Source organism: Nannobrachium achirus, assembly GCF_963921795.1.
Source record: "Nannobrachium achirus genome assembly, chromosome: 23".
NCBI lineage: Eukaryota > Metazoa > Chordata > Actinopteri > Myctophiformes > Myctophidae > Nannobrachium > Nannobrachium achirus.
In genome coordinates this window covers 25,236,029-25,260,185 of record NC_137830.1, presented here as the reverse complement: position 1 = coordinate 25,260,185, position 24,157 = coordinate 25,236,029, and the positions used below count along the sequence as shown (strand labels likewise).

The following is a 24,157-nucleotide window of genomic DNA, read 5'->3' as shown; positions in this document are numbered from 1 at the left end:
AAGTACTGACACTCTGTGCACAGTGCATGGAATTTTGTTTGGATGAAAAGAGCGAACCAATACCTAGTTTCTATATAAATGTACCATTTAGCAATTAAACTCTGTTTTGTAATTCGGCTATTTGAAAATAGCCGACCCGCAAGCTCACTCGTAGATCATAGAGCTTGTAGATCTCCTGTTTTTCAAAGAAATCCGACAGATGATGTAAGAATTTGTGAAACGGTTCTTTCTGAACAATGAGTACTTTAAGTACATTTTGATGCCAATACGTTGGAACTTTTAAAGTTATGAATCCAGGACTTTTACTTATATAAAAAAAAAGAAAAGAAGATTTTCAGCACAGGGAACAGACAGAGTGAAGGAAGGAAATAGAGAGGCTTCCTCTTGGGACCGCCGCTGCTATTGTTTAGCTTGCTGCTGGCATACACTGTACTGTACGCACTGGGGTTGACCGACATAACTGGAGAGCTAAAATAGCACACCACACATTCCTGTCACAGTCACCCTGATGATATTCAAATCTAGGAGAGAGGTGTTTCTGGTCTTCAAGAATGGGGGCATCACCTACTGTAGCAGTGGTTCCCAACCTCTTTCATGTTCACCCATTAAACCAGGGGTGGGCAACTTTGATGATGGAGAGGCCAACTATATTTTCACATTCACTCCGGCGCGTTTTGAGCTTGTAGATCTGTTATTTTTTAATTGGAATCCGAAATTGTTTTTAGCAAATTTTGTATTGGAATCCTGAAAAGTAACATTCTTATTTAATTTCAAAATGCATTTATATATTCATTACTTTACGTTAACTTTATGAACTTAAATACAAATACATTGGACATAAAAAAGTAATTATGCTACTAATATAGACTGAAGTAAGCGGGTCATGTTTGCGCTTGGAATTGTAACAGCTGAAATCAATAATATATCAGTATTCCGATTACCCTGCGGGCCGCATTAGGTGAAGGTGGGGGCTGCATGTGGCCCCCGGGCCGCCAGTTGCCCATCTATGCATTAAACCCATTTAGACCTGAGGCCGATTCTAAAAAACCCTTCTAAATCCTGACCTAAGTTTTCTGAAAAAACTAACGCAAAAGTCCAAAATGACCGGTTTTAATGGATTCATTTAACACACACACGGCTCTTACCTCTGCTCTGCATAGTGAATGGAGAGCAGGACCCCCGAGTTGAGGCGCTCCTGCTTGAGGGTCACCAGCACTGTGAACTCTGACCTTTGCCTCAGCTTGGCCGTGATTCGCTCAGCCACCTCGTCCCGAGCACGCACGTTCCTCCACGAGTCTGGAGAGGGAGATACACACACGCACACACGTTAGTATATACTTATTAGGATATCAATATTTTAGGATGGCGATTTAACCCATTCATCATGGACAACCACTCAAACCCCCTTCACCCAGAGATTGTGGGCCGGATCAATCGAAAGAGTAATTGATAGAACAGCGCTTCTCAAACTATGTGGGGTCACGGGAAGGTGCCATTTGGATCGCACATTGGCAACCAAAAAAGGATTGAGGTTGAGAACCCCTGTGATCGGGCAGCAGTGGCTCAAGGGTAGAGTGGCCTTGCCCAGAGTTATTGTCGAAGTGTCCTTGAGCAAGACTCTGAACCCCTAATTTCACCCAATGAGCAGGTTGGTGCCTTGCATGGTTTCCTCCGCCATCGATCGGTGAATGTGTGTGTGAATTAAGGGTGGGGTGAATGTAATGCACAATCTCTGTAAAGCGCCTTGGATAAAGGCGCTATATAAATGCACCATTAACCATTTTATTTATAGAATAATAAGAAAACAATCAAACACCCAGGCAGGGAATTCAACGTCTTATATTAGCCCTTATACTGTCTGAATTACTGATACACTGAATGGAATTTTGTCTGCATAAGAAGAGTGAACCAATTCGCTGGTTTCCAACACAGCAGAACTCAGAGTGAGGTTTTACCAATGCACATGGAGGCTACACCTTGTCGTGTCATTTCACATGGGGGAGGGGAAGGAACGGAGGACATCAAAGGGACAAGATGAAACGAGAGTAGTTTGTGAGTGACATATGCTCCTCTAATCATTCAGCCTCCTTGGTTTGCCCTCCTGTCTCGCCAGGGACGTGCAGAGAATGTTAGAGAGCCAGAGGCTGACATTTCTAAAAGGGCATTTTGGTGAAAATATCGAAAATAGCAGACCTCCAAGTTCACAACGCGTCGCAGTGCGACGCGGTGTGGGCTTGGAGGTCGGCTATTTTCGGTGCTTTTCACACTGAACTAAGCATATTCAAGTCAATATTGGAGATGTGGCAGAACAGCGTGAATTTCTACGCAGAGAGGGCAACTCTTTCAACCTGAGATGCTGCATTAAGTTCAGGAGAGTTTGGACAAGGCAATTCTCTTGAATGCTTCAGATATGGCATGGAGAGAGGGCATTTCTTTCACCATGGCAAAAACTGCATTCATGGTATGGAGAGGGCACTTTTTAGAGGCGGATAAAAGCCCCCTTTGATGTCTATGTGTGCACGTGCCTGCGTCTCACCTCGCTCTCCTCTCATTCCCTTCTTCCCTCTCTCTCTCTTACCTTCCTCCATCCATCCATCTTTCCCACTCCCTCTCTCTCTCTCTCTCCCTCTCTCCCTCTCTCTCTCTTTCTCTCTCTCTCTCTCTCTCTCTCTGTACCACAGCACAGACCTACGAGGTCCCTCTAATGGAAGCATCAATAAGTGATGCAGTTATTCAGAAGCCATCATCATCAAAGGGTTCATTTTTACCCCACGGTGTGGAGCAGTGGTGTAAAGTAACTTAAGTACTGTACTTAAGTACAATTTTGAGGTATTTGTACTTTAATTGAGTATATTCTCATTTCCAATACTTTTACTTTTACTCCACTACATCTCAGATTTGTACTCTTAAGGGGAACACACACCGGACGCGGAAGCGGCGCATCAAAACAAACAGCCCCATTATTTTCAATGATCTAACCCACACCGGTGGCGTCAGAGTGCGTGTGCGTGCGCGAATGAGAGTAGTGAACAAATCACGTCGCTCTCAGGCAGAAACCTTGTATCTTGAGAAATGCGGGTAGTAAGGCGTTGGTTGCATTTTCACCTACTGTATAATGACAAGCCCATAAAAGGGAGGCAAGGTTAGTGGTCATGTCTGTCTGTGGGTTTTATGATTTTTTATTTTCCCCATTTCCTGAAAAGTAAGGGTTTTGGGCATGCAAGGTTTCCACCAGACAGCGACGATAAATAAAAACGATAAGAGAGAGAGAGAGAGAGAGAGAGAGAGAGAGAGAGAGAGAGAGAGAGGCAGACAGAGAGGCAGAGAGGCAGACAGACAGACAGACAGACGTGGTCCCTGCAGGGATGGAGGTGGACTGTGTGAGGGTGGAATGAGCTGACCCAGGAAAGGAGCCTCCTCTGTCAGGCCTAAGTGTTTGTGTCCTGCCCTGTCACAACAGCTTCTCCATCAGTCTGGACCCAAACCGCTGGAGAGCTGACCACAGGAGCACGCACGCACGCACGCACACACGCACACACACACACACACACACACACACACACACACACACACACACACACACACACACACACACACAGGCACAGCCACTTGTCTATAAGGCTTGTCTCCAATGCATTGAGCCATGCTGGACAAATGTACTCTATAGGCACAAATGTTATCGCGTTATCCGAAAAGACTCAATTAAATTAGAGATTCATTCAACATTTTTCTGTCAGTGATTTTTGCAGGAGGTCTGTACTTTTTCAAGTCAGCTCCGAGGTTGACTTAACAGGGATTTAAGCTTGCATACGTCATTATGCTTTATTCGTCATGCAAAATCAATTATAATAGTGCCAAACCTCAAATAAAAGATGTACTGTATGTGCCGAGTCATGGTCAAGGCGATCTGCTGCAGTTCAAACAGAGCATCCGCATGGGAGACGAAAGCTGATTGGAGGTCGGATGGATCCATTCTTTCACGTCGTAGACGTCAAATTATGACCCTGCCATCCGAATGTCTCCCAATTTTGGTGTCTAGTTTCCGAACGTCTCCCAATTTTGGTGTCTAGTTTCCGAATGTCTCCCAATTTTGGTGTCTAGTTTCCGAATGTCTCCCAATTTTGGTGTCTAGTTTCGGTGAGCCCGTGCAAACTCTGGCCTCGGTTTCTTGTTCTCCGCTGACAGCTCTGGCGGTGGTGGTGTTCTGCTGCAGTAGCCGGCCCGTCTGCCTCAAGGTTTGACGTGTTGTGCTTTCAGAGATGCTCTTCTGCATGCACCTCCATTGATTGTAACGAGTGGTTACAGTACTTGAGTAGATGCACTTAGTTACTTTCCAACCACTGCTGTCATGTCCGATTTCATCACTACAGCGCCAGTTGACATCAAAAACACGCCACGCTCCATAACAAACCTGATGCAACAAGATGTAACCCTCTCTACTAGGCTGCACGCTGCTCAATACGGCACAATGCAACACCAAAGACCTGTTCGCATCTAAAGATTCTACACTTCACACACAGCGAAATCCCGAGTATGCATTTATAACTTTCAGACACACCCCAGACCCTTTTACGTCTCCATATTTACACGTTAAAGTTGTACCATGTAACTTTTTTTATAAAACAAATCTTAAAATTGTCCTAACTCTTAAATCGCTAAAGTTTTAGAACACCCACTCCGTTATTTTCAGCTTCTGAAGCCTTCTCTTTATATGTTTTCTATGATCCTGACCGGGGTCCGGTTTTCGCGCAAAAATTACGTCATCATACACTACCGGCCAATCACAGCGAGGGTTATACACTGCCGGCCAATCACAGCGCATCTTGAAGTGGGGTCGCTAGCTATCACAATAGGGCGGCCATATTTGTAGGCGCCCGTGTGTCTCTATCTATACTCGGGTGAAACACTCCGTTTCTCCGGAATGCCTGAACGCACAGGAACCAGGGACCCCTCTAAAGATAGATCTCGGCGAGGTGGAGGCAGACGCGGGGGGTGACGCGGGGGTGTGAGGCCCGGTCCGCGGCGAAAAACGGCCGAAAGACGCGGACGCTACTGACCACTAGTTGAGCAACTTACACAGTATAGCTTTAAATTCACACCAGGCATTTTACTCTCGTGTAAAACGTCGTTCAAGCAGAGCTTCCAGACAAGCTGACTGTTTTGTTGTCTCATGAGATTAACCTCCATTTTCAAATGTCAACAGCGTAGACATTATTATTATTTTTTTTAATATTTACTTTTGGGCATTTATTTTTTACTAGGCTGCACACTGCACACACGACACAATGCAACAACACAATACATTTTATATGCCCCCCCCCCCCCCCCCCCCCCCCCCATCACAGACCTTTTTTAAACCACAAGCTGCGGTACACTGTAAAATAAAATCCTCTGTTCATTTCACTCAGAGTTCCTGGAACAGATTGAAAAACAGTGGTCTAGGGGCGCCCGCTGGCCTACTGGTCCAGGCGCATACCACTTAGGCATTGCCACATAGGCATTGATGCCTGACGGTGTTGCCGGTTCGATTAGGATGACCTTTGCTGCATGTCACTCCCCATCTCTCCCCCCATTTCCTGTCAGTCTACTGTTCTATCCAATAAAGGCAAAAAGAAGACCCAAAAAAACAAATCTTTAAGAAAAACAGTGGTCTAGACCAGAGGTTCTCCACCTTTTCAGGCCGCCACCTCCAAAATAATCATGTTTCAACTGGGAAAATATAATGTATAAATAATATTTTATTTCACAGTTTAGCTTCTGTGTGTGTAGTTTATAGCAAATGTGAACATAACATGTTAATGTTACAGTGTTATCATTGTGCGGAAATGAAAAACACACTGCCCACACACCCGCACTGACATCTCATGAATCATAATACCCAGAGAAAGAGAGAGAGAGAGAGAGAGAGAGAGAGAGAGAGAGAGAGAGAGAGAGAGAGAGAGAGAGAGAGAGAGAGAGGGAGAAAGATTTGTTCACAAGCCATCTGTCTTGACTTAACTGACAAATGTCCATATGGATTGATTGAAGGGGACACTAACCACCAGCGGCTTGGACACACACACACACACACTCACGCACACGCACATGCACACACACACACACACACACACACACACAGCTTGTGAGCTGAGCTGCAGGGGTTTCACAGCCAGTGACACAAGCCAATGCCAGACAGACTAACTGGTGTCAAGTGCCTCACCACGGCCACGTCGGCTCTTATCTGCCCCCGTGCTCCTGTTGAAAGATCACACACACACACACACACACACACACACACACACACACACACACACACACACACACACACACACACACACACACACACACACACACACACACACACACACACACACACACACACACACACACACACACCACACTTACTAGTGAATAAATATATATTTATATTTTGGAAAAGTCAGTCCCTGCGTTTAGCACCCCGATACTGTAGGGAACGAAGTAACGGGGCGTTTGAGTTCGTGACCTTCTACTGTTAACCCTGTATTTATAAAATAAACCACAAGGCTCAAATAATAGACCACAGACCTATTTTAAATAAATGAACAGACCACACTTTAAGGGTAATCAAAATTTACTGAAAGTGTTTTACCCTTTTTTAACTCATTCTGTGCCTGTTTTGGATTGAACATATCCCGAACATGTTCGGGATATGTTCAATCCAAAACAATTTTTTTTTAATTAATTGACTTTCCCTGAGCTGCTTGTAGAGCCGTGGGTGGTCCTGGCTCGTCCTACGCTAGCCAGCTAGCCATTTTACATGGTCCGACGATATATTCCATTAAAAATGGTTTAAAATACATTTTTGAGACCCCCAATGTTCACCGAATGTTCAGCGCCGCTTCCGGAACGTAGTCCAGTGTGCCTATCCCGAACATGTTCGGGATTTTTAATGAAATGAATAAAATGATCCGAGGCCTTCTGAAGCCTGAGCCTAAATTTAAAATCCAGTGGTCCAAATCCTGGGGAAGCCATGCCGGCCGTGAGCCGCGAACGTAGCCGCGAATCGCCGCCGAATCCAATGAAAAACCACATCTTTGGAGGCCCATATCTCTGGATTGTGTTTTTAGGGATGTGGCGCGAGGTTTATTTACGGCGAAATCGCCGAAAAATGATCTTTAAAATGACAAAATGGGAATAGCTATTCTGTTAGCATTATCATCCGGGACCTTTCCATGACGTGCACGAACGTGAGCACGCGCGTCACTGCAACGTGAGCCCCCGGATGCTAATGCAGTCCCCTATGGGAGAAAGTCTGGCATTCTTTGGTGCCCTCTAGGGGCTGGCACTGGAAGCGTTAAATGTCAAAAATGATAAAAACATGAAATAGACAATACCCATGAAATTGAACAGGTAACCCTTTTTAAATGAACCTCTAGGCTCAATGCCCTTTATGAAATCCAAAAATAAGAGATAACATGAAAACCTAATTGACTTGGGTTTAGCCAATAACCAAACTCAGATCCCCAAAACCTTCTCAAAACCTCTTCACAAAAATCCCTTTGATCTTATTTAAATTCTAATTAGGCTATCAATAATTCCCAGCAAAACAAAATGTTCACAGAATACCTTCAAACAATATATTCAGTGGGCCCACACTCGCACGAACACAATCACACACAACAAAAAAGGTGCAGGCCTGATCGATGGGATCCTCCAGATGAGCAGATGAGAAACCGCTACACAAAGTCTCTGTTCGCTCTGGGGAACAGTTGGTGGTGAATGGGGATACTGTAAACTATAATCCTCTCTTCGGTGAAAAGTTCCAGAAAGCCCTACTCACAGTTCCTGTTCGCTCTGGGGAACAGTTGGTGAAGGGATGACAAGGTGTGGGAGGTGAACAGACAGCGGGCAGGTATAATCCTTCTCTAGGCAATATACTCCCAAACAATCTGCAAAGTCAGTCTCGATGTCCTCTCGTAGATTAAATCACTGACTTTTCCCCTCAGCTCAAACACACACTTATACAAACTTACTGAGACTTCACACACTCAAGTGAAAACAACAAAGAAAAAGAGTAGCTACTTTGCAAACATTTCTTCTGGTAACTCAGCCTTTGTCAGATCAGAACAGGTGATTCTCCTAAGCAATCATCCCTCCCCCTTTATATAACCTCTCTACCAATTGAGAAGTCCCCAATCAGCACAAGTCACCAATATTCAGAAGGACTCAGTTGCCTAGGTAACTAACTAGTTTACCATTTGATCAGTAAACTCTTTGATCAGGACTAGGTCACTGTGACTCGTTAAGGTTTTCTCTTCCACAGTCTCCCATGAAATTAACCCTTTAACAGCCATGAAATATACTGTATGCCTTTTTAACAAGTCTTTTTACAAAACCTATTTATTCAGCAGTTCTATTTATTACAGACAACTATTTATTATAGGCATACATTTTTAACTTGGTCAACTGCGTTAGTATGACATGAACTCTGTGTTTTAGAATAAGGCTAAGGGCATGAAATAAGCACTGGGCTACATGCGTATGACAACGATTAATACCCATGTGCAATTTCCGATCGACAGACCGCAGCTTAAATTTGTAATGGGAAAAGTGAAACATCTACTTCATCTTTTATTATATCATCTGCATGTGCTCTTTGGTACGATTAGAATGTACTTGTGTTTTGAAATGCATGTTTGGGAAGGTGGTATAACACTGACATGGCTTCTGCTTGGAATTGCCCTATTAATCTTTGTGCAGAATCAATAGAGGTGTGTGGTGACGGTGGCTCAGGTGGAGTGGCCGCTTGGGAATTAGAATGTTCCCAGTTCCATCCATGGCTCCCACTGGGCTAGTGTCGAACAAAATACAAACCCTTAAAGGATGACTTCACCCATTTTCGACCTATCTTCATATAATTGGTCCTCACTAATGCTTATGAGAATATCGTCATTGTCGGGTGGAAACCCTGTATGTCCAAAACCGTTTGTCTTGTATTTATCATTTTTAAAATGATTTAAACTATAGTGAAAACAGCCGATCTAGGTGCGAGGCGTATAGTGCTTGTAGATCAGCTATTTTCACAACTTTTGTGCAACGGCCTTGTGTGATGAAGCAGTACATTTTTGCAAAAATGTTCGAATTTGAAACTTGGAGATACAAGGTTTCTGCCCGACAGTGACGATATGGTAAAAGCATTCAGAAACCGGCCTACCAGTGACATCATCCTTAGTTTCCTTAGTTTCTTTCATTTTTTTTAAACAAGATTTCAAAAACGTCGATTATGATTTTTATTAGAGTGAGAACGATGGCTCCTATAATAGCGTATATAAAATCCTGCCATTCGTCACTGGTAGGCGGGTTTCACACACACGCAGAGGGACTGGCCTGATTTCAAAACTAGCCAGGTTGCTTCCTGATTCATCCCACAGAGTGGTGACACGGTATCTTGCCAGTTTTCTTTTTTTTACCTGCATGTCTGTGCTCGCACGCACGCACGCACGCACGCACGCACGCACGCACGCACGCACACACGCACGCACACACGCACACACACACACACACACACAGACACACGCACACACACACACCCCAGCCCTAAGTAGATGCTGTGCTGTCTGCACAGTATTGACCCAGAGACTGGCCGGTGCCAGGGCTCTCTCAGTATTGACCTATAGAGTCTGGCCAGCAGTGGTGGAAAGAGTACTCACAGCAGTTAAAGTATCAATACTGCAATGTAGAAATACTCTGCTACAAGTAAAAGTCTGGAATTCATAATGTACTTGAGTAAAAGCACAAAAGTATTGGCGTCAAAATATACTTAAAGTATCAAAAGTAAAAGTACAAACGTGTTTGAAAATGCATCGTTGTGAGCTTGTAGATCTGCTATTTTCAAATAGCGTAGAAAATAGGGCTAAAGTGGTTAATGTAGGTTTTATAATATTACTAGTAAGACGCCTCAGGGCGACATGCGGCGGTCGCATCAATTCTTGGCCATCTGGCCAGTGATGTATATCGGACCAGTTACCCATATATGGAGACCCCAGCCACACAGATAAAGCTGTCTTGGCCATCTGTCTTGGCCATATATGGATTATGTTTGTGTGGTATGTGGCCGATGTGGCCTCTTGTGATGTCACATTAACAAGACATCAGGGAACTCCATATATGGGCATAAAAGGGATTCTGTTAGTGTGACATCACAGTGATGTCAGAGCAGCAAACCCATGAGTGCTTCCCCTGGTCGCAATAATCTATATCTACAAAGTAAGGAGTAACTAAAGTTTTCAAATAAACATAGTGGAGTACTACAACGTTTGGATCCAAGATGTAGCGGAGCAGAAGTAAAAGTATAGAAAATCGGAAATACTTCTGTAAGTGCAAAGTGCAAATGCCTCAAAAGTGTACTTAAGTAGTACAGTACTTAAATAAATGTACTTAGTTACTTTACACCACTGCTGGCCAATGCCAGGTATCTGGGTATTGACCCAGAGACATGCAGGCCTCTCAGTCTCAGACGCTCTGTGTTAGCTTCTCTCTGCATGCGGCACGCTATAAATAAACCCTGGATCACCCACTGCCAGAAGGTCAGGACAGCAGGAAGCGAAAAGACACGAAGGCCGCCAGCCGCTTTTCGGAATAACCAGCGAGGCTGGAATTACGCCAAACGTTTGAAGCAAAAGAGAGCGTGATAAATTGCACGGTGTGTGTACAGTATGTACGTATCTACAATGCGTCGTTCTGTTTAGTTACATCTCTGACACTGTTACACTGTGTGTTATTGTGATTATGAAATTGCTACAGAGTCAAAGACCTTCGCTATGTGCAAGTATGTCTAACAGGCGTCGGGAGCCAAAATGTTACAGGACAAAGGGCTGTTGTGAATGTCCCTGTGCAGCGTGGGGCAAATAGCACTTTGTGTGGCGCCATTAGTCTGCAAGGAGCTCTCCATCACCGCGACACCCTGGGTCCCCACATATACACAGCACACATAATCACGTTTCTGGGCGCAGCGCGTGATGCTGGTGTACAGGAACAGACCAGAGCATCATGTGGGATAATGTTACAGGTGATTTATGCTTAGCTCCGTGCTGGTGTCGCGGCACCAAAAATAGACGATCTACAAGCTTTTTGAGCAGTACATCGGCTATATTCAGTTCAGTTATAAATTGGGCATTCGTTCCCGCTGGTCTGGTTTATCAACCTAAATACCTGTGTTGTACAATAAACTTGCCATATCATATACAGTATAGATCTGCTGCTTTGCTCACATGCCTTGTCTCACTTACCGCACCTTTACGTCTTACCTCAGGTATATGTAATATGTAGATTCTTTGTTTCTTATTGATTGAGCCTCCTTGCCCCCACCCTTTTTTGTTATGGAAATAACAACAAACGATGGAGCTTACACAAAACAAATTTCACCCACTGTTTGAGATCTATAAACCTGTAATGTGACAATCAGGGCAGGAATTTCAGGGAGGCCATGAAGGCCATGAGGCCGTTGTTGCCCCTCAGTTTGGCCTTGTGCCCCTCAAACCTGAGGTTTGAGGGGCACCCGCATGACCTGAGGCCACAGTGGCCTTAATGCCCCAACTGACTGTACCACTTTCTCCTCTGTCTCTGTCTTGCCAACATGTAGACACCAGTGTCTCTTTCTTGTCATGTAGACCAGTGTCCAGTGTCTTTTGCTGAGTACACATTTTTAAACCAAGCCAATATCTTTCATTAGTGCAGGGCTGAGCATGGATCAGATTGTAAATACCATTATTTATGTATTTATTTCACAGCAGATAGTCTACATAATACAATTGTAAATCTAAACCTTATTCAATTCATCTATCTATAAATGCGAGAAGTCTCTGCGTGTGTGTGTGTCTGTAATCCGCGTATCTCGAGAACCGTTCGTCCCACCGGCTTCAGATTCGGCACGCGCGTTCCCCGCCGCAGCACGGAGTGCAGTGCCGGGTCTCGACCCGACCCGACGCGCGGTTTTCCCGAACCGGCGCGAAACGTTCGGAATCTCCTTATGCGGGGTTGATTGTTGACATCAGGCTGTTTCTGAGGAAATCGGCGAAAGCTCTGACTCATTGTGACATCACTTCATAAAAGGCTCTGACATCACGTACGCCACATGAGTCAACAAAAAATCTCTGTGAGTGTGTATGTATGTAGGTAATCCGCGTATCTCGAGAACCGTTCGTCCCACGGGCACGCGCGTTCTCCATATATGGGCATAAAATGAATGCCCCCATATGAGAACCGTTCGTCCCACGGGCACGCGCGTTCTCCATATATGGGCATAAAATGAATGCCCCCATATATGGGCATAAAATGGATAAAGGGACACAGACAGACAGATTCAGAGATCTCCATATATGGGCGTGAAATGGACGCAAATAGACAGATATCTCCATATATGGGCATATATGGGCATAAAATGGACCCAGAACTATATGGACGCAAATGGCATATATGGGCATAAAATTTACGCAGAATCACAAAGATCTCCATATACGGGCATAAAGGGACACAGACAGACACACAGACAGACGGATACAGAGATCTCCATAAATGGGCATAAAATGGACGCAAATGGCATATATGGGCATAAAATTTACGCAGAATCACAAAGATCTCCATATACGGGCATAAAGGGACACAGACAGACAGATTCAGAGATCTCCATATATGGGCGTGAAATGGACGCAAATAGACAGATATCTCCATATATGGGCATATATGGGTATAAAATGGACCCAGAACTATATCTGCAGTGATCTCCATATATGGACATAAAATGGACGCTGACAGACAGACAGATAACAGATATCTCCATATATGGGCATAAATGGACACAGGCAAACAGATGGTCAAAACGGGTCCTATGACAACAGGTATAATGGGGTTTGCATTAAAGGGCGGGGCATTCATTCCCTATTTACATTGTTCCGAGTTGGCCAGGTCGCCAATGGACCAAAATCTTGTTTTATTGTATGACCTTCCTGCCCTGGCATTTGGCCTAGTGCCCTCAAACAATGGACAACAACAAAGGCCAAGTGGCACACACTGAGTGTACTGTATGGGCTGAACGTTCGCAATATCCTGTAGGAGAAAATGTAATATGCAAAATACCAAATACGGGTTTTGCATAAAGTACATCAGTGTGTTGTTGCTGCTCTGTAAGAATAATTCAAATGTTGCATGTATGTAAGATTCATTAAAGAGGAAAGGTTAGTTATGTTTTGAATTTGCGTGTGAGTTTTGACACAATGAGTTCCAAAACAGATGTATACCTACATTTATAAGCAAAAATAACTAGAAGGGAACTAGAAGTATGGTTGCACTGACGCGAGCCACGAGGAATCCGCAAGGAACTGAATTCTGTCTTACCATTTATATTATATATTGTGATGTCATGTGAAGCATGACAACAGTGACAACAGTTTGTGAAGCATGGCCAAAAGCTTCACTTTTACGTGAACATTTTACAAAAAGCAGGTTCACTTTGCTGGCAAAAGATTCTCTGACCGAGAACAATAGTGTGTTGCCTGTAGCAACCACACTAATAATAAAAATCAAACCTTGGTTCGAAGTGAAGCGGTGAACTTTTATTCTATGTGTTCTAGAGTTATGAACTATGTAATCTATACATTCTTTATATATTCTGAATTCTACATTCTTTATTTCATTTCTATGAATGAATGAATGATTTTATCTGGAGGGCCGAATTATCATGTGAAGCTTGACCAATCCTCAAAGTATCCAATCATCAGACCGGGAGGGACACTACACACATATTCTGGACGTACAGGACAGATAAAACCTGTTCATTCTGAACTGAAATGGCCATATATGGACATGGGACACACATTTTGCTTTTTGAAAAAGCCTATTCATTCTGGACTGATATTCTGGACGTACGGGACAGATAAAACCTGTTCATTCTGGACTGAAATGACCATATATGGACATGAGGTGACAGACATTTTGTTTTCGAAAAAGCCTGCACATTCTGGACTGAAATGACCATATATGGGCGTGGGACACACAAAGCCACTCATTGGAAGCGGTTTTCACCGCTTCAAAAAACGGAGCCAGGCAGTACGTGTCCCTCTGTGCCAAGGCAAACCGGCCCTCATTTCAGCCAACGTCTATTTAAATCAGCGTGTGAGTCATTCATTTGTACAGGTTACACTCAACTGTCGCACAGTTAAATTACACCATTAACACAGCATGTGTTGAAGTACTAGGCAGAGATGACGGCCCTCTCTGTGAAGGGACAAAAGAAAAAGAAAAGCAATGGAAATTTCAAGCCATACACAGCATGTGCAAGTCAACTGAATCTAAGGCACAGGTAAGGTGTTTAATGCCTCCCATACACTACAAGACTTGGACAAGATTTTGAAAAGACTTCTAAAAGACTAAAGGCTGACACCCTCTCACATTAGAAGAGCTTTTCAAATACTTTTCAAAGCTTTTTCAAATAATGTAGGCCTCACATCTAAAGGCAATTTGTAAAAGATATTGCAAAGACCAGGACAATATTCCTTTTGAAATTATTCCAACACAAACCTTGACATGTTATGTGTTACTGTTATGTGTGTTGTACAGTATAACTATCATATGGAATACATGCATGAATATATCTCTCCCTCTCTGACAAATTGTAAAACAAAAATGAATACAAAACTATTCCCACTAAGAAGAGAGTGCCACTTAAATACACCAGTAAGACTCCCTAATCGGGAGATAAGCAACCGTCACGTTGCATACACAAACGTTAGATGGCAATCGTAGCCAATCAGGAGGGAATACGGGAAATGGGACAGATCCATGTTGATGACATGACTTTAGAGATACTGATAAGATTAAAATGTTTAATATGGTATAGATATCATTTTCAGTGTTAAAAGTCAATGCCATGATGTTTTGAACAAATATCTAACGGCCGTGACGAGTTGTTGTTACTACAGGAGAATGACGCTGAGAGATGCCAATCAGGTCATAATGGTCAGGACACTGGATAACAAAATGATATTACCAAGCCATGATATCTGGCCTTGCTACTGGGACCAACAACACGAAAACATCTGATGCCCACTGTTATGCTTAATTGTCCAATCATAATGTGACTAATGTATTTTATGCTGTACACATTCAACTATATAAGTGAAATGATTATGCCTTGTACTCAGAGAGCTACGATGGGTGATTTTGCTCTACTGTACTTGCTGTACAGTACTTTGAACTCTGACTATATTAGCAATACAACTTAACAGAAAACGCATATTCCCCGGTGTGGTCTCCCTTTATTGTGTCTTCAAATCAATATGGGATATTCATTGACTCTGACAAACTGTGGTTTTACTCTGTGGGTGGAAACGTCTTCTGGAGAAGGAATATACAAATATGGGAATTAAACGAAAATCCCATCAGATACTGTGTACCGCTTTGTGTGATTTTAGGAAGAAAATCTGTGGGAGCAGTGTCCAAAAATGTGTTTTGCAAAAATCAGCCTGATGGTGGCACTAGATGAGGGCCATGTGAGAAATCAGGGGCGGAAGTTGTGATTTGCCTTCCAACGCTGAGCGTGATTTTTAGGCAACATCTGTAGGAGTAGTGTGCATTAATGTTGTCTGCAAAAAGCAACCTCATGGTGGCGCTAGAAGAGGGGCATTGTGGTTGTGGAGGTTGTGGTTTACCAGGCAAGGAGTGTGCGTGCAAAGTTTGGCATGGATAGGGGCAACGGTGGCGGAGATAAGAGTAGGGCAAAAGTGTGACATTACATTACGTGACAATTATGATGGATTATCAAGTCAGGATACTTGTAAATGTGGACAAATTGGCAGAGTTGTGAGGTAATCAGACAAGAAAATGTGATGTTGATTGACCTAGCACACACAGCCGAATGCAATAATCTTCTAGCAGAGATTAATAGGCTCTATGCACAGCAGCCATATTGGACAGAAATTGGGCCACTTCCTAACTTCCTTCACAGGTCTTACCATTATACTGACCAGTAAGACTCCCTAATCGGGAGATAAGCGACCGTAGGTCACTTATCTCCACAAATAGGGCAAACATTTTTTATTCCATAAACTTCCTGATCCATGTTGATGACATGAGTGTAGACATACTGTGTAGTGATTTTCGGGCCAAAACTGTAGGAGCAGTGGCCAAAAATGTGTTTTAAAAATCGGCCTGTAGGTGGCGCTAGAAGAGGGCCATGTGAGAAATGAGGGGTGGGCTGTCCGCGTTGCCTTGGCGGACGAATAGGTACTGGCCCCGGCTCTCCCGGACGCTCCTAGCCTGAGTTACAGCATTTTATGTGAGCTGCAGTGGCAGGGGGTCCTCCACTGGGGGCGCCACCACTTTTGCATCCGTTCTGGAGCACCAGGAGTGGGTGGTCCCCAGGAATTCCCCGTGAGCAGCTCCGTTGGGGTGGTCATTTGGTCATTTTTGCACATTTGGTATTTTTTTTACACCTGGGGGTCCCCCAGGGACCTGGGGGTCCCTGGAACTCCGGGGGTCCTTGGAGGTTGTAGTTTGGCAGGCAAGGAGTTTGTGTGGAAATTTTGGCATGGATCGGGCCAACGGTGGCCGAGATATGAGCAGGCCAAAAGTGTGACGTGTGAGGTGTGACTGACTGACGGACGCACGGACACCTCGAGCAGCTTTCTGTAGTAAGATGCGACCTACGGTCGCAATTAAGGTACCAGTAGGTCTCAAAGTGTGTTCCAGGGAACCTCATGGTTCCTGAAGGGGTTCCAAATGGCCCCTTACGGGTATGTAACTCTGAGAGTGTATGGATATATACATTCTCAGAGTTAAGAACCACTGTGCTACACTAAATGGAACAGAGCCTTAGTTAGTATCATTAGTAAGACCGGAGAAAGAAGCAAGGAAGAGGCCCAATTTCTTTCCATTTCTTTGTCTATGCTGTGCACAGAGCTGTTGATATAAGAGCGAGGATTCCTTCAGTGACTCAGGAGATAGGGTGGGCTGAAAGGTTTGATCCCCGGCTACTCTTGGCATCATGTCATAGAGTCATTAGTGGGTTAATGGAGATATTGAACCTCAGGTTAAAGCCTTGCACAGCCGCCTCCGCCATCAGCGTGGTTGCTATTATTCACTTGTCAGGCAGTTGTTCATCAAACCTTTTCAAATGTCACGGAAGGAATGAACTACGACTTGAAGGCAACTAGGCTGATGCACATGAACGAGAACTTCACCATAGGAATCAGAATACCCATCCGCAAGAAAACGGGATCACTGGGGAAGATTACACCCAAAAAATCGACCATTACAAGTACCTTCCAAGTTCAAATTAACACTCGGAAATCTGCCTCTCTCTATTTTTTTCTGTACTTTTTGTACACAAAAGTCATTAAAGATCTCGACTCCCTGCCCAAACTAAAAACTAAAAGACCGCAAAATATGATTGGCCTTAATAGAACATCCTAGTAACGCCTTGGTAATGCATCCTCTGTCTCCTGCGCCCTTTTTCTATAAATAGACCTTTTAATGCTACTGAGCTTTTACCGATATGTACTGTATCGCATTATATTGTATGCATTGTATGTGTTACTGATTAATTGAGTACAATGGAGTGCAATGGACCACAATGGAAACACGCCCCTGAGGCTTTTTGTGTTATCCTTTTGTGTTAAACTTGTTAATAAAGTATTCAATCAATCAATCAAAAACAATACTTCTCCTTCTCCACTACAGCGCTGTATTTGTATGCTCTCCTTGTGCAATGGCTTAGAAACTTGACTCAATTAAGATTATATGTACAGTATTTTCTGGACTATAAGGCGCACCTGACTATAAGGCGCACTGTCAATGAATGGTCTATTTTCAAACTGTTTTCATATATAAGGCGCACCTGACTATAAGGCACACATAATAGACGCTACCGTTGCGTTATGCATCCAACAGATGGAGCTGTGCTAAAGGGAATGTCAATGTCAATGAATGATCCATATATAAGGCGCACTGGACTATAAGGCGCACTGTAGTTTTTTGAGAAAATTAAAGGCTTTTAAGTGCGCCTTATAGTCCGGAAAATACGGTACATAAAACGCATTGTCAGCTTGTAGATCTGCTATTTGTAGATCTGCTATTTTCAAATGGCCAAAATGTACATACGTAGGGCTGAAGTGGTTAAGGTATGTTTTGTAATAACAATCAAGATCTACAAAGTAACTAGTAACTAAAGTTTTCAAAAAATTGTAGTGGAGCAAAATATAATACAATCTTTGCCTCCGAGTTGAAGTGGAGAGGTAAATATACTGCAAATTGGAAATACTCAAACTGTACTTAAGTACAGTACTTGAGTAAATGTACAGCACTTTACACGACTGGAACACAGAACACAGAGCCCACCAGAGCCCGCCGTATCCACCTCCGAAATAGAGCCGCGGTCATAGCAGCAGCAACAGCAGCGGGGTCTCTGGTGCTTTGTTATGTAAGGCGTTCATGGCCATGGTTCTCTTCTCCATGATGAGTAATGCCTCTAGCCCGCTACCCACCTTGTCCGCCCATCTGTCTCCCTGGCACACTTAACACGGTGATACTGACGCTTTCCCACCGAGGCCCTGGTGGCACCACTAGCACAAAGGATGGGGGGGGCATGGGAAAGCAGAGGGAGAAGGGTGGAGGAAGACGGTACGGGGGGAGGACGGACCAAGAGCGAAAAGGAGAAGAAAAGAGGGGGAAAGGAGAGAAAGGGGAGAGGATGGAAAGAGCTCACATGTACGTTCAGTGGGTGTGAGTGTGTGTGCACGCATGAGGGCATGCATATACAGTAAGTAGCACTGCAATGTATAGTTATAGTTATGGAGCGTGTGTGTGTGTGTGTGTGTGTGTGTGTGTGTGTGTGTGTGCGCGCGCGCGCGCAGCAGTAACCTGATCAGTCGGCCCCGTTAGCATCAAGGGCACAAGAGAGGAGAGGATATGCATATGCACATGTGCGAGTGGAAGACACTTTTGAGGATGACAGAGAAAGAGAAATGGAAAGAGAGAGAGAGAGAGATAGTTATGTTGACCTTCATTCAGGAACAGTACAGTGGTTTAACAACAGTAGGTGCTTCTCTATGCTGATGACGGAATGCTCACAGTTGCATAACGAATACAACCTCTTCTTTGAAGGTTGTGCAGAGTGTAGCTTGTTAGTGTACGCTACAGTATATATGGAGGAGGAATGTGTGCGTGTGTGAGTGTGCAGGGCTGCATTATATAATCATATTTTCAGCAAGGCTTTGTAAAACAATGCTCATTTCACTGTTGATCCTAGTCTGTGACTTTCACTTCTCCCTTCCGAGGTACAGCGGAGCAGATGGGCAGGTCTCAGATGCAGGCAGAGCTCCGGTGAGACATGCATGTCTTGGCTGCATTCTGAGGCGTGCGTTCTGCTTTGTCAACATGTGACGTGATGGGGGGAGACCTTTTGGGGAATATATGATTATTTTACGATCTTGTGTCTAGCGGGATATAACTCGGGCGGCGCCGAGTCGGCTCAAAGCGGACTTTGCAACGTTCGGAACGGAGACTGAACACGGCGGTGCCCTCTGTGGCTCAAGTCCGCTTGAGACGTTGTAACCATTTTTTTTGTTCGGACCGCCGAAAACGCTGAAAACTCGACCCGTCCATCCCAAAAAGTCAACAGGCCTACTGTAGTGTACAGTAATACTATATAGGCCAATTGTTTCAATTATTAAATGTAGTGTGTTTATTTATCTGACTTAAAAGATTAAACAAATTCCATCTTGTAGAAAATGTACTATTTCTTAATATTTTGGACAAAAGAGCACATTTTACATCAAGCTGCCCAGATGTCCAGTATCCCTATACATTGACACCCAGTTGCTATACACAACGAAAATGATCGGATTTATCAGATTTGACAATAATTCCATATCAGGAGATGCTTTGTGTGACACTGCTGCATGCTGCTGGGGTGTTCTGTGTTTCTGACGTTACTTTATGGGAGTGATAGCTCTTGTTTTGGGCATGTTTTATCTGACAGCCCGTGCGTCGGAGAAAACATCCACCAACACAGCGCTACAGTTCATGGGTGGGAGATATAAACCAGGCATTTGATAGTTCTCAGTAATGCATACATTTTAGCGTGTGTTTTCTCTTCAGTTGTTGAAATGTTGTGGAATTTAGTAGCTAGAGAGAGCGAGAGAGAGAGAGAGAGAGAGAGAGAGAGAGAGAGAGAGAAACACAAAGACAAATGGAGATGCTGCAGGGGCACTCTTCTAACTGCCAGTGATGTTTACACATTGACATTGTCTGATGTATTTACTGCTAAATGATGTCTCACCTGCACATGTTCTGTTCTATTGCTTCACCTCATTTATTTCTGCTATTTCATGTCACGTATATCAGTTACCACTGTATACCCAGGGGGCAAAGGAAGGTGTGCTGCATTTGCCCCGACATACAAAGTTGTCCACCAGAAATATTATCTATGACCCAGTAGGATCACAACCTATATGGACAACCCGGTCAATTTGTACAACAAAGTCCAATATGGCCGCCTTTAGTTTTAATGGGGGGTGAATAGGGCAACATTTTAAACTGAAGGATATTTCCACGAAACTTCACAGGTTGATCAATGGTATACATATGAACATTTTTTGTATTGCAAGTTTCCATGAAATCCAATATGGCCGCCACAATATGGCCGCCATAATGTAAGGACCACGAAAATAGGTAACTAACTTCTGAACCAGATGAGCTAGAAACGCAAACTTGGTGTCTATTTCATGGTGTCTGACCATGGGAGACTCAATGGAATAGCTAATTTTATTATTGGGTGTGTCTGGACCTTTATTGTGCATATTTGCAAGATGGTGGACTCCCAAAATAGAGCTTTAACATAATTTCTACCATGATTGTTGACTGCTTTTGCAAATACAAGCAATATGAATCCATTTGCTAAGATTTATGGCACAGAAGGGACTTATACCTGTATTATTCTTAAGTTTGCATGTTGTCAAAATGGCTGTAAACGAAAATTATATTTCCTGTCCGATTCTACTGTATGTACTTCAGATAAAATCAGAGACCAAAACAATGTATCTTAGAAATTATATTTTAATTTAAAAAAAAGAAAAAAAGAGAGAGATTATCTCAATGAAATGAATGCAACTGCCTTTTTGGGTCTTTCACACATAGACATGCACATGCTTTCCAATAACTTCAGCTTCAGGGAAATTATAATGAACACATGATTAAAACAGGCTGCATTATAATGCAAATAATTGCTAGTCACTATCACTGTCATGTGTACCTATCCTGCTGCATCTTGTCTCCAGTCCTTGGCAACGACACCCCAAGTAGCATGCAATTCCCTTCTTCGCACATGAACAGTTTTTCTGGCAGCCTTTGATACAGCTACATGATATTGCCTTGTCCATTGAGATAGGCCAGGCTGGCTCTGTAGATGGACAGGGGACTGCCTTCCCATCACTGAGAGACCATCCATATTCAGTGAAGCAAGGGATGTCTGGCTTCGCGATGTGTGCAGTTTTATCTATTATGGCTGCTAGAGCAGCTCTTTTCAGGTGCAGACCAAAGGCATTTTCTGTAGGTGGCAGCAGCTTCAACAGGGTTGATCGGTTATTTAGGAACTTGTACACTCTCAGCTTTGCCAGGTCAAAGTCCTCCGAATGGTCAGCTTTTGATGCATATACAGCTATTGTGAGGTCTCTAGCCTGATTCTTGACATCCTCTGAGAGGGAATAAGAGGAATTTTCACCAAACTCCTGAAGTGCAGGGAGATCTAGACCCATGCTGGTCTTGAACCATGCCTTCTTTCCAGTGAAAAAGGGATAGCTGGTGGTATCTCTGCCACTCAGGCTGTGAATAAAGGGCAGGGCATGACACTGTGCGAGTCCAAGGGCTGAGACCATGTGATGGATAGGAAGATATGCATCCTGCTCTGTTCTCACCCACAGCTCTGGAAGGTCTAGGAGGTGGGTGGCAGCATGATATAGGCACATGATGATGATGTCTGTGTCATTAGCATGGATGACGACTTTGTGAGCCTGGACACTGTAGATGGTGTGTAGAATTATTACCCTTGTGTCGGCCTCCTGTTGTGTTGACTCTAGTGCAGGGACATCAACAACACACCCCTCCTTGATCACCACACTCCTTGTCTCTTCTTTAAATCCTCCACTCAGGTAAAGATGGGTTGTACCAAGAGCAGACTTAAGTGTCTCATTTTGACACCATTCTTCACAGAGGAATCTTAGAAGGTTTGCTTTGTTTTCAGAGACAGCAAAAAACTCTTGAGGACCAGGAGCTGTATATTGTGCAGAGACTTCATATTCTTTTGCAGGTTTTGAATGGACATACCTGTGTTCCTGCTCAGCTGTCTTAAGACTGGGTCCACTCTACCGGTCACAGCAAAAGTGTATGATGTCTGTGTTGGCCGGCACATCCTTTAACAGCAGATGTTGGTACCGTTCAGCGATTGCTCCAAAGGCTTCACCTTTCTGAAAGGACCAATGTCGTATGGCATACATGGCATCCTCAAGAGTTTTTTGCTGTCTCTGACCCTAACCCTAGGCCGACACAAGGGTAATTCTACACACCATCTACAGTGTCCAGGCTCACAAAGTTGACAGAGTTGTCATCCATGCTGATGATACAGACATCATCATCATGCCTATATCATGCTGCCACCCACCTCCTAGACCTTCCAGAGCTGTGGGTGAGAACAGAGCAGGATGCATATCTTCCTATCCATCACATGGTCTAAGCCCTTGGACTCGCAAAGTGTCGTGCCCTGCCCTTTATTCACAGCCTGAGTGGCAGAGATACCACCAGCTATCCCTTTTTCACTGGAAAGAAGGCATGGTTCAAGACCAGCATGGGTCTAGATCTCCCTGCACTTCAGGAGTTTGGTGAAAATTCCTCTTATTCCCTCTCAGAGGATGTCAAGAATCAGGCTAGAGACCTCACAATAGCTGTATATGCATCAAAAGCTGACCATTCAGAGGACTTTGACCTGGCAAAGCTGAGAGTGTACAAGTTCCTAAATAACAGATCAACCCTGTTGAAGCTGCTGCCACCTAGAGAAAATGCCTTTGGCCTGCACCTGAAAAGAGCTGCTCTAGCAGCCATAATAGATAAAACTGCACACATCGCGAAGCCAGACATCTCTTGCTTCACTGAATATGAATGGTCTCTCAGTGATGGGAAGGCAGTCCCCTGTCCATCTACAGAGCCAGCCTGGCCTATCTCAATGGACAAGGCAATATCATGTAGCTGTATCAAAGGCTGCCAGAAAAACTGTTCATGTGCGAAGAAGGGAATTGCATGCTACTTGGGGTGTCGTTGCCAAGGACTGGAGACAAGATGCAGCAGGATAGGTACACATGACAGATAGTGACTAGCAATTATTTGCATTATTTATAATGCAGCCTGTTTTAATCATGTGTTCATTATAATTTCCCTGAAGCTGAAGTTGTTGGAAAGCATGTGCATGTCTATGTGTGAAAGACCCAAAAAGGCAGTTGCATTCATTTCATTGAGATAATCTCTCTCTTTTTTTCTTTTTTTTTAATTAAAAAGTAATTTCTAAGATACATTGTTTTGGTCTCTGATTTTATCTGAAGTCATTGCTACAACTAGTACATACAGTAGAATCGGACAGGAAATATAATATCTCGTTTACAGCCATTTTGACAACATGCAAACTCAAGAATAATACAGGTATAAGTCCCTTCTGTGCCATAAATCTTAGCAAATGGATTCATATTGCTTGTATTTGCAAAAGCAGTCAACAATCATGGTAGAAATTATGTTAAAGCTCTATTTTGGGAGTCCACCATCTTGCAAATATGCACAATAAAGGTCCAGACACACCCAATAATAAAATTAGCTATTCCATTGAGTCTCCCATGGTCAGACACCATGAAATAGACACCAAGTTTGCGTTTCTAGCTCATCTGGTTAGAGGCAAAACCTATTTTCTGGGTCCTTACATTATGGCGGCCATATTGTGGCGGCCATATTGGATTTCATGGAAACTTGCAATACAAAAAATGTTCATATGTATACCATTGATCAACCTGTGAAGTTTCGTGGAAATATCCCTCAGTTTAAAATTTTGCCCTATTCACCCCCCATTAAAACTAAAGGCGGCCATATTGGACTTTGTTGTACAAATTGA

At 43.7% G+C, this 24,157-nt stretch overlaps 1 protein-coding gene across 1 annotated transcript in view; it reads right to left on the bottom strand.

Annotated features, from left to right (window-relative positions):
- LOC308308827 (protein kinase C-binding protein NELL2-like) overlaps positions 1 to 24,157 on the bottom strand; it is a gene marked incomplete at both ends in the record, with an annotated part of 141,601 nt that overhangs the window by 112,253 nt on the left and 5,191 nt on the right. The window contains one exon of the mRNA XM_080754279.1: positions 1,146 to 1,296. Coding sequence (XP_080610405.1) covers positions 1,146 to 1,296 — 151 coding nt within the window. The remainder of the gene's footprint in view (positions 1 to 1,145; positions 1,297 to 24,157) is intronic.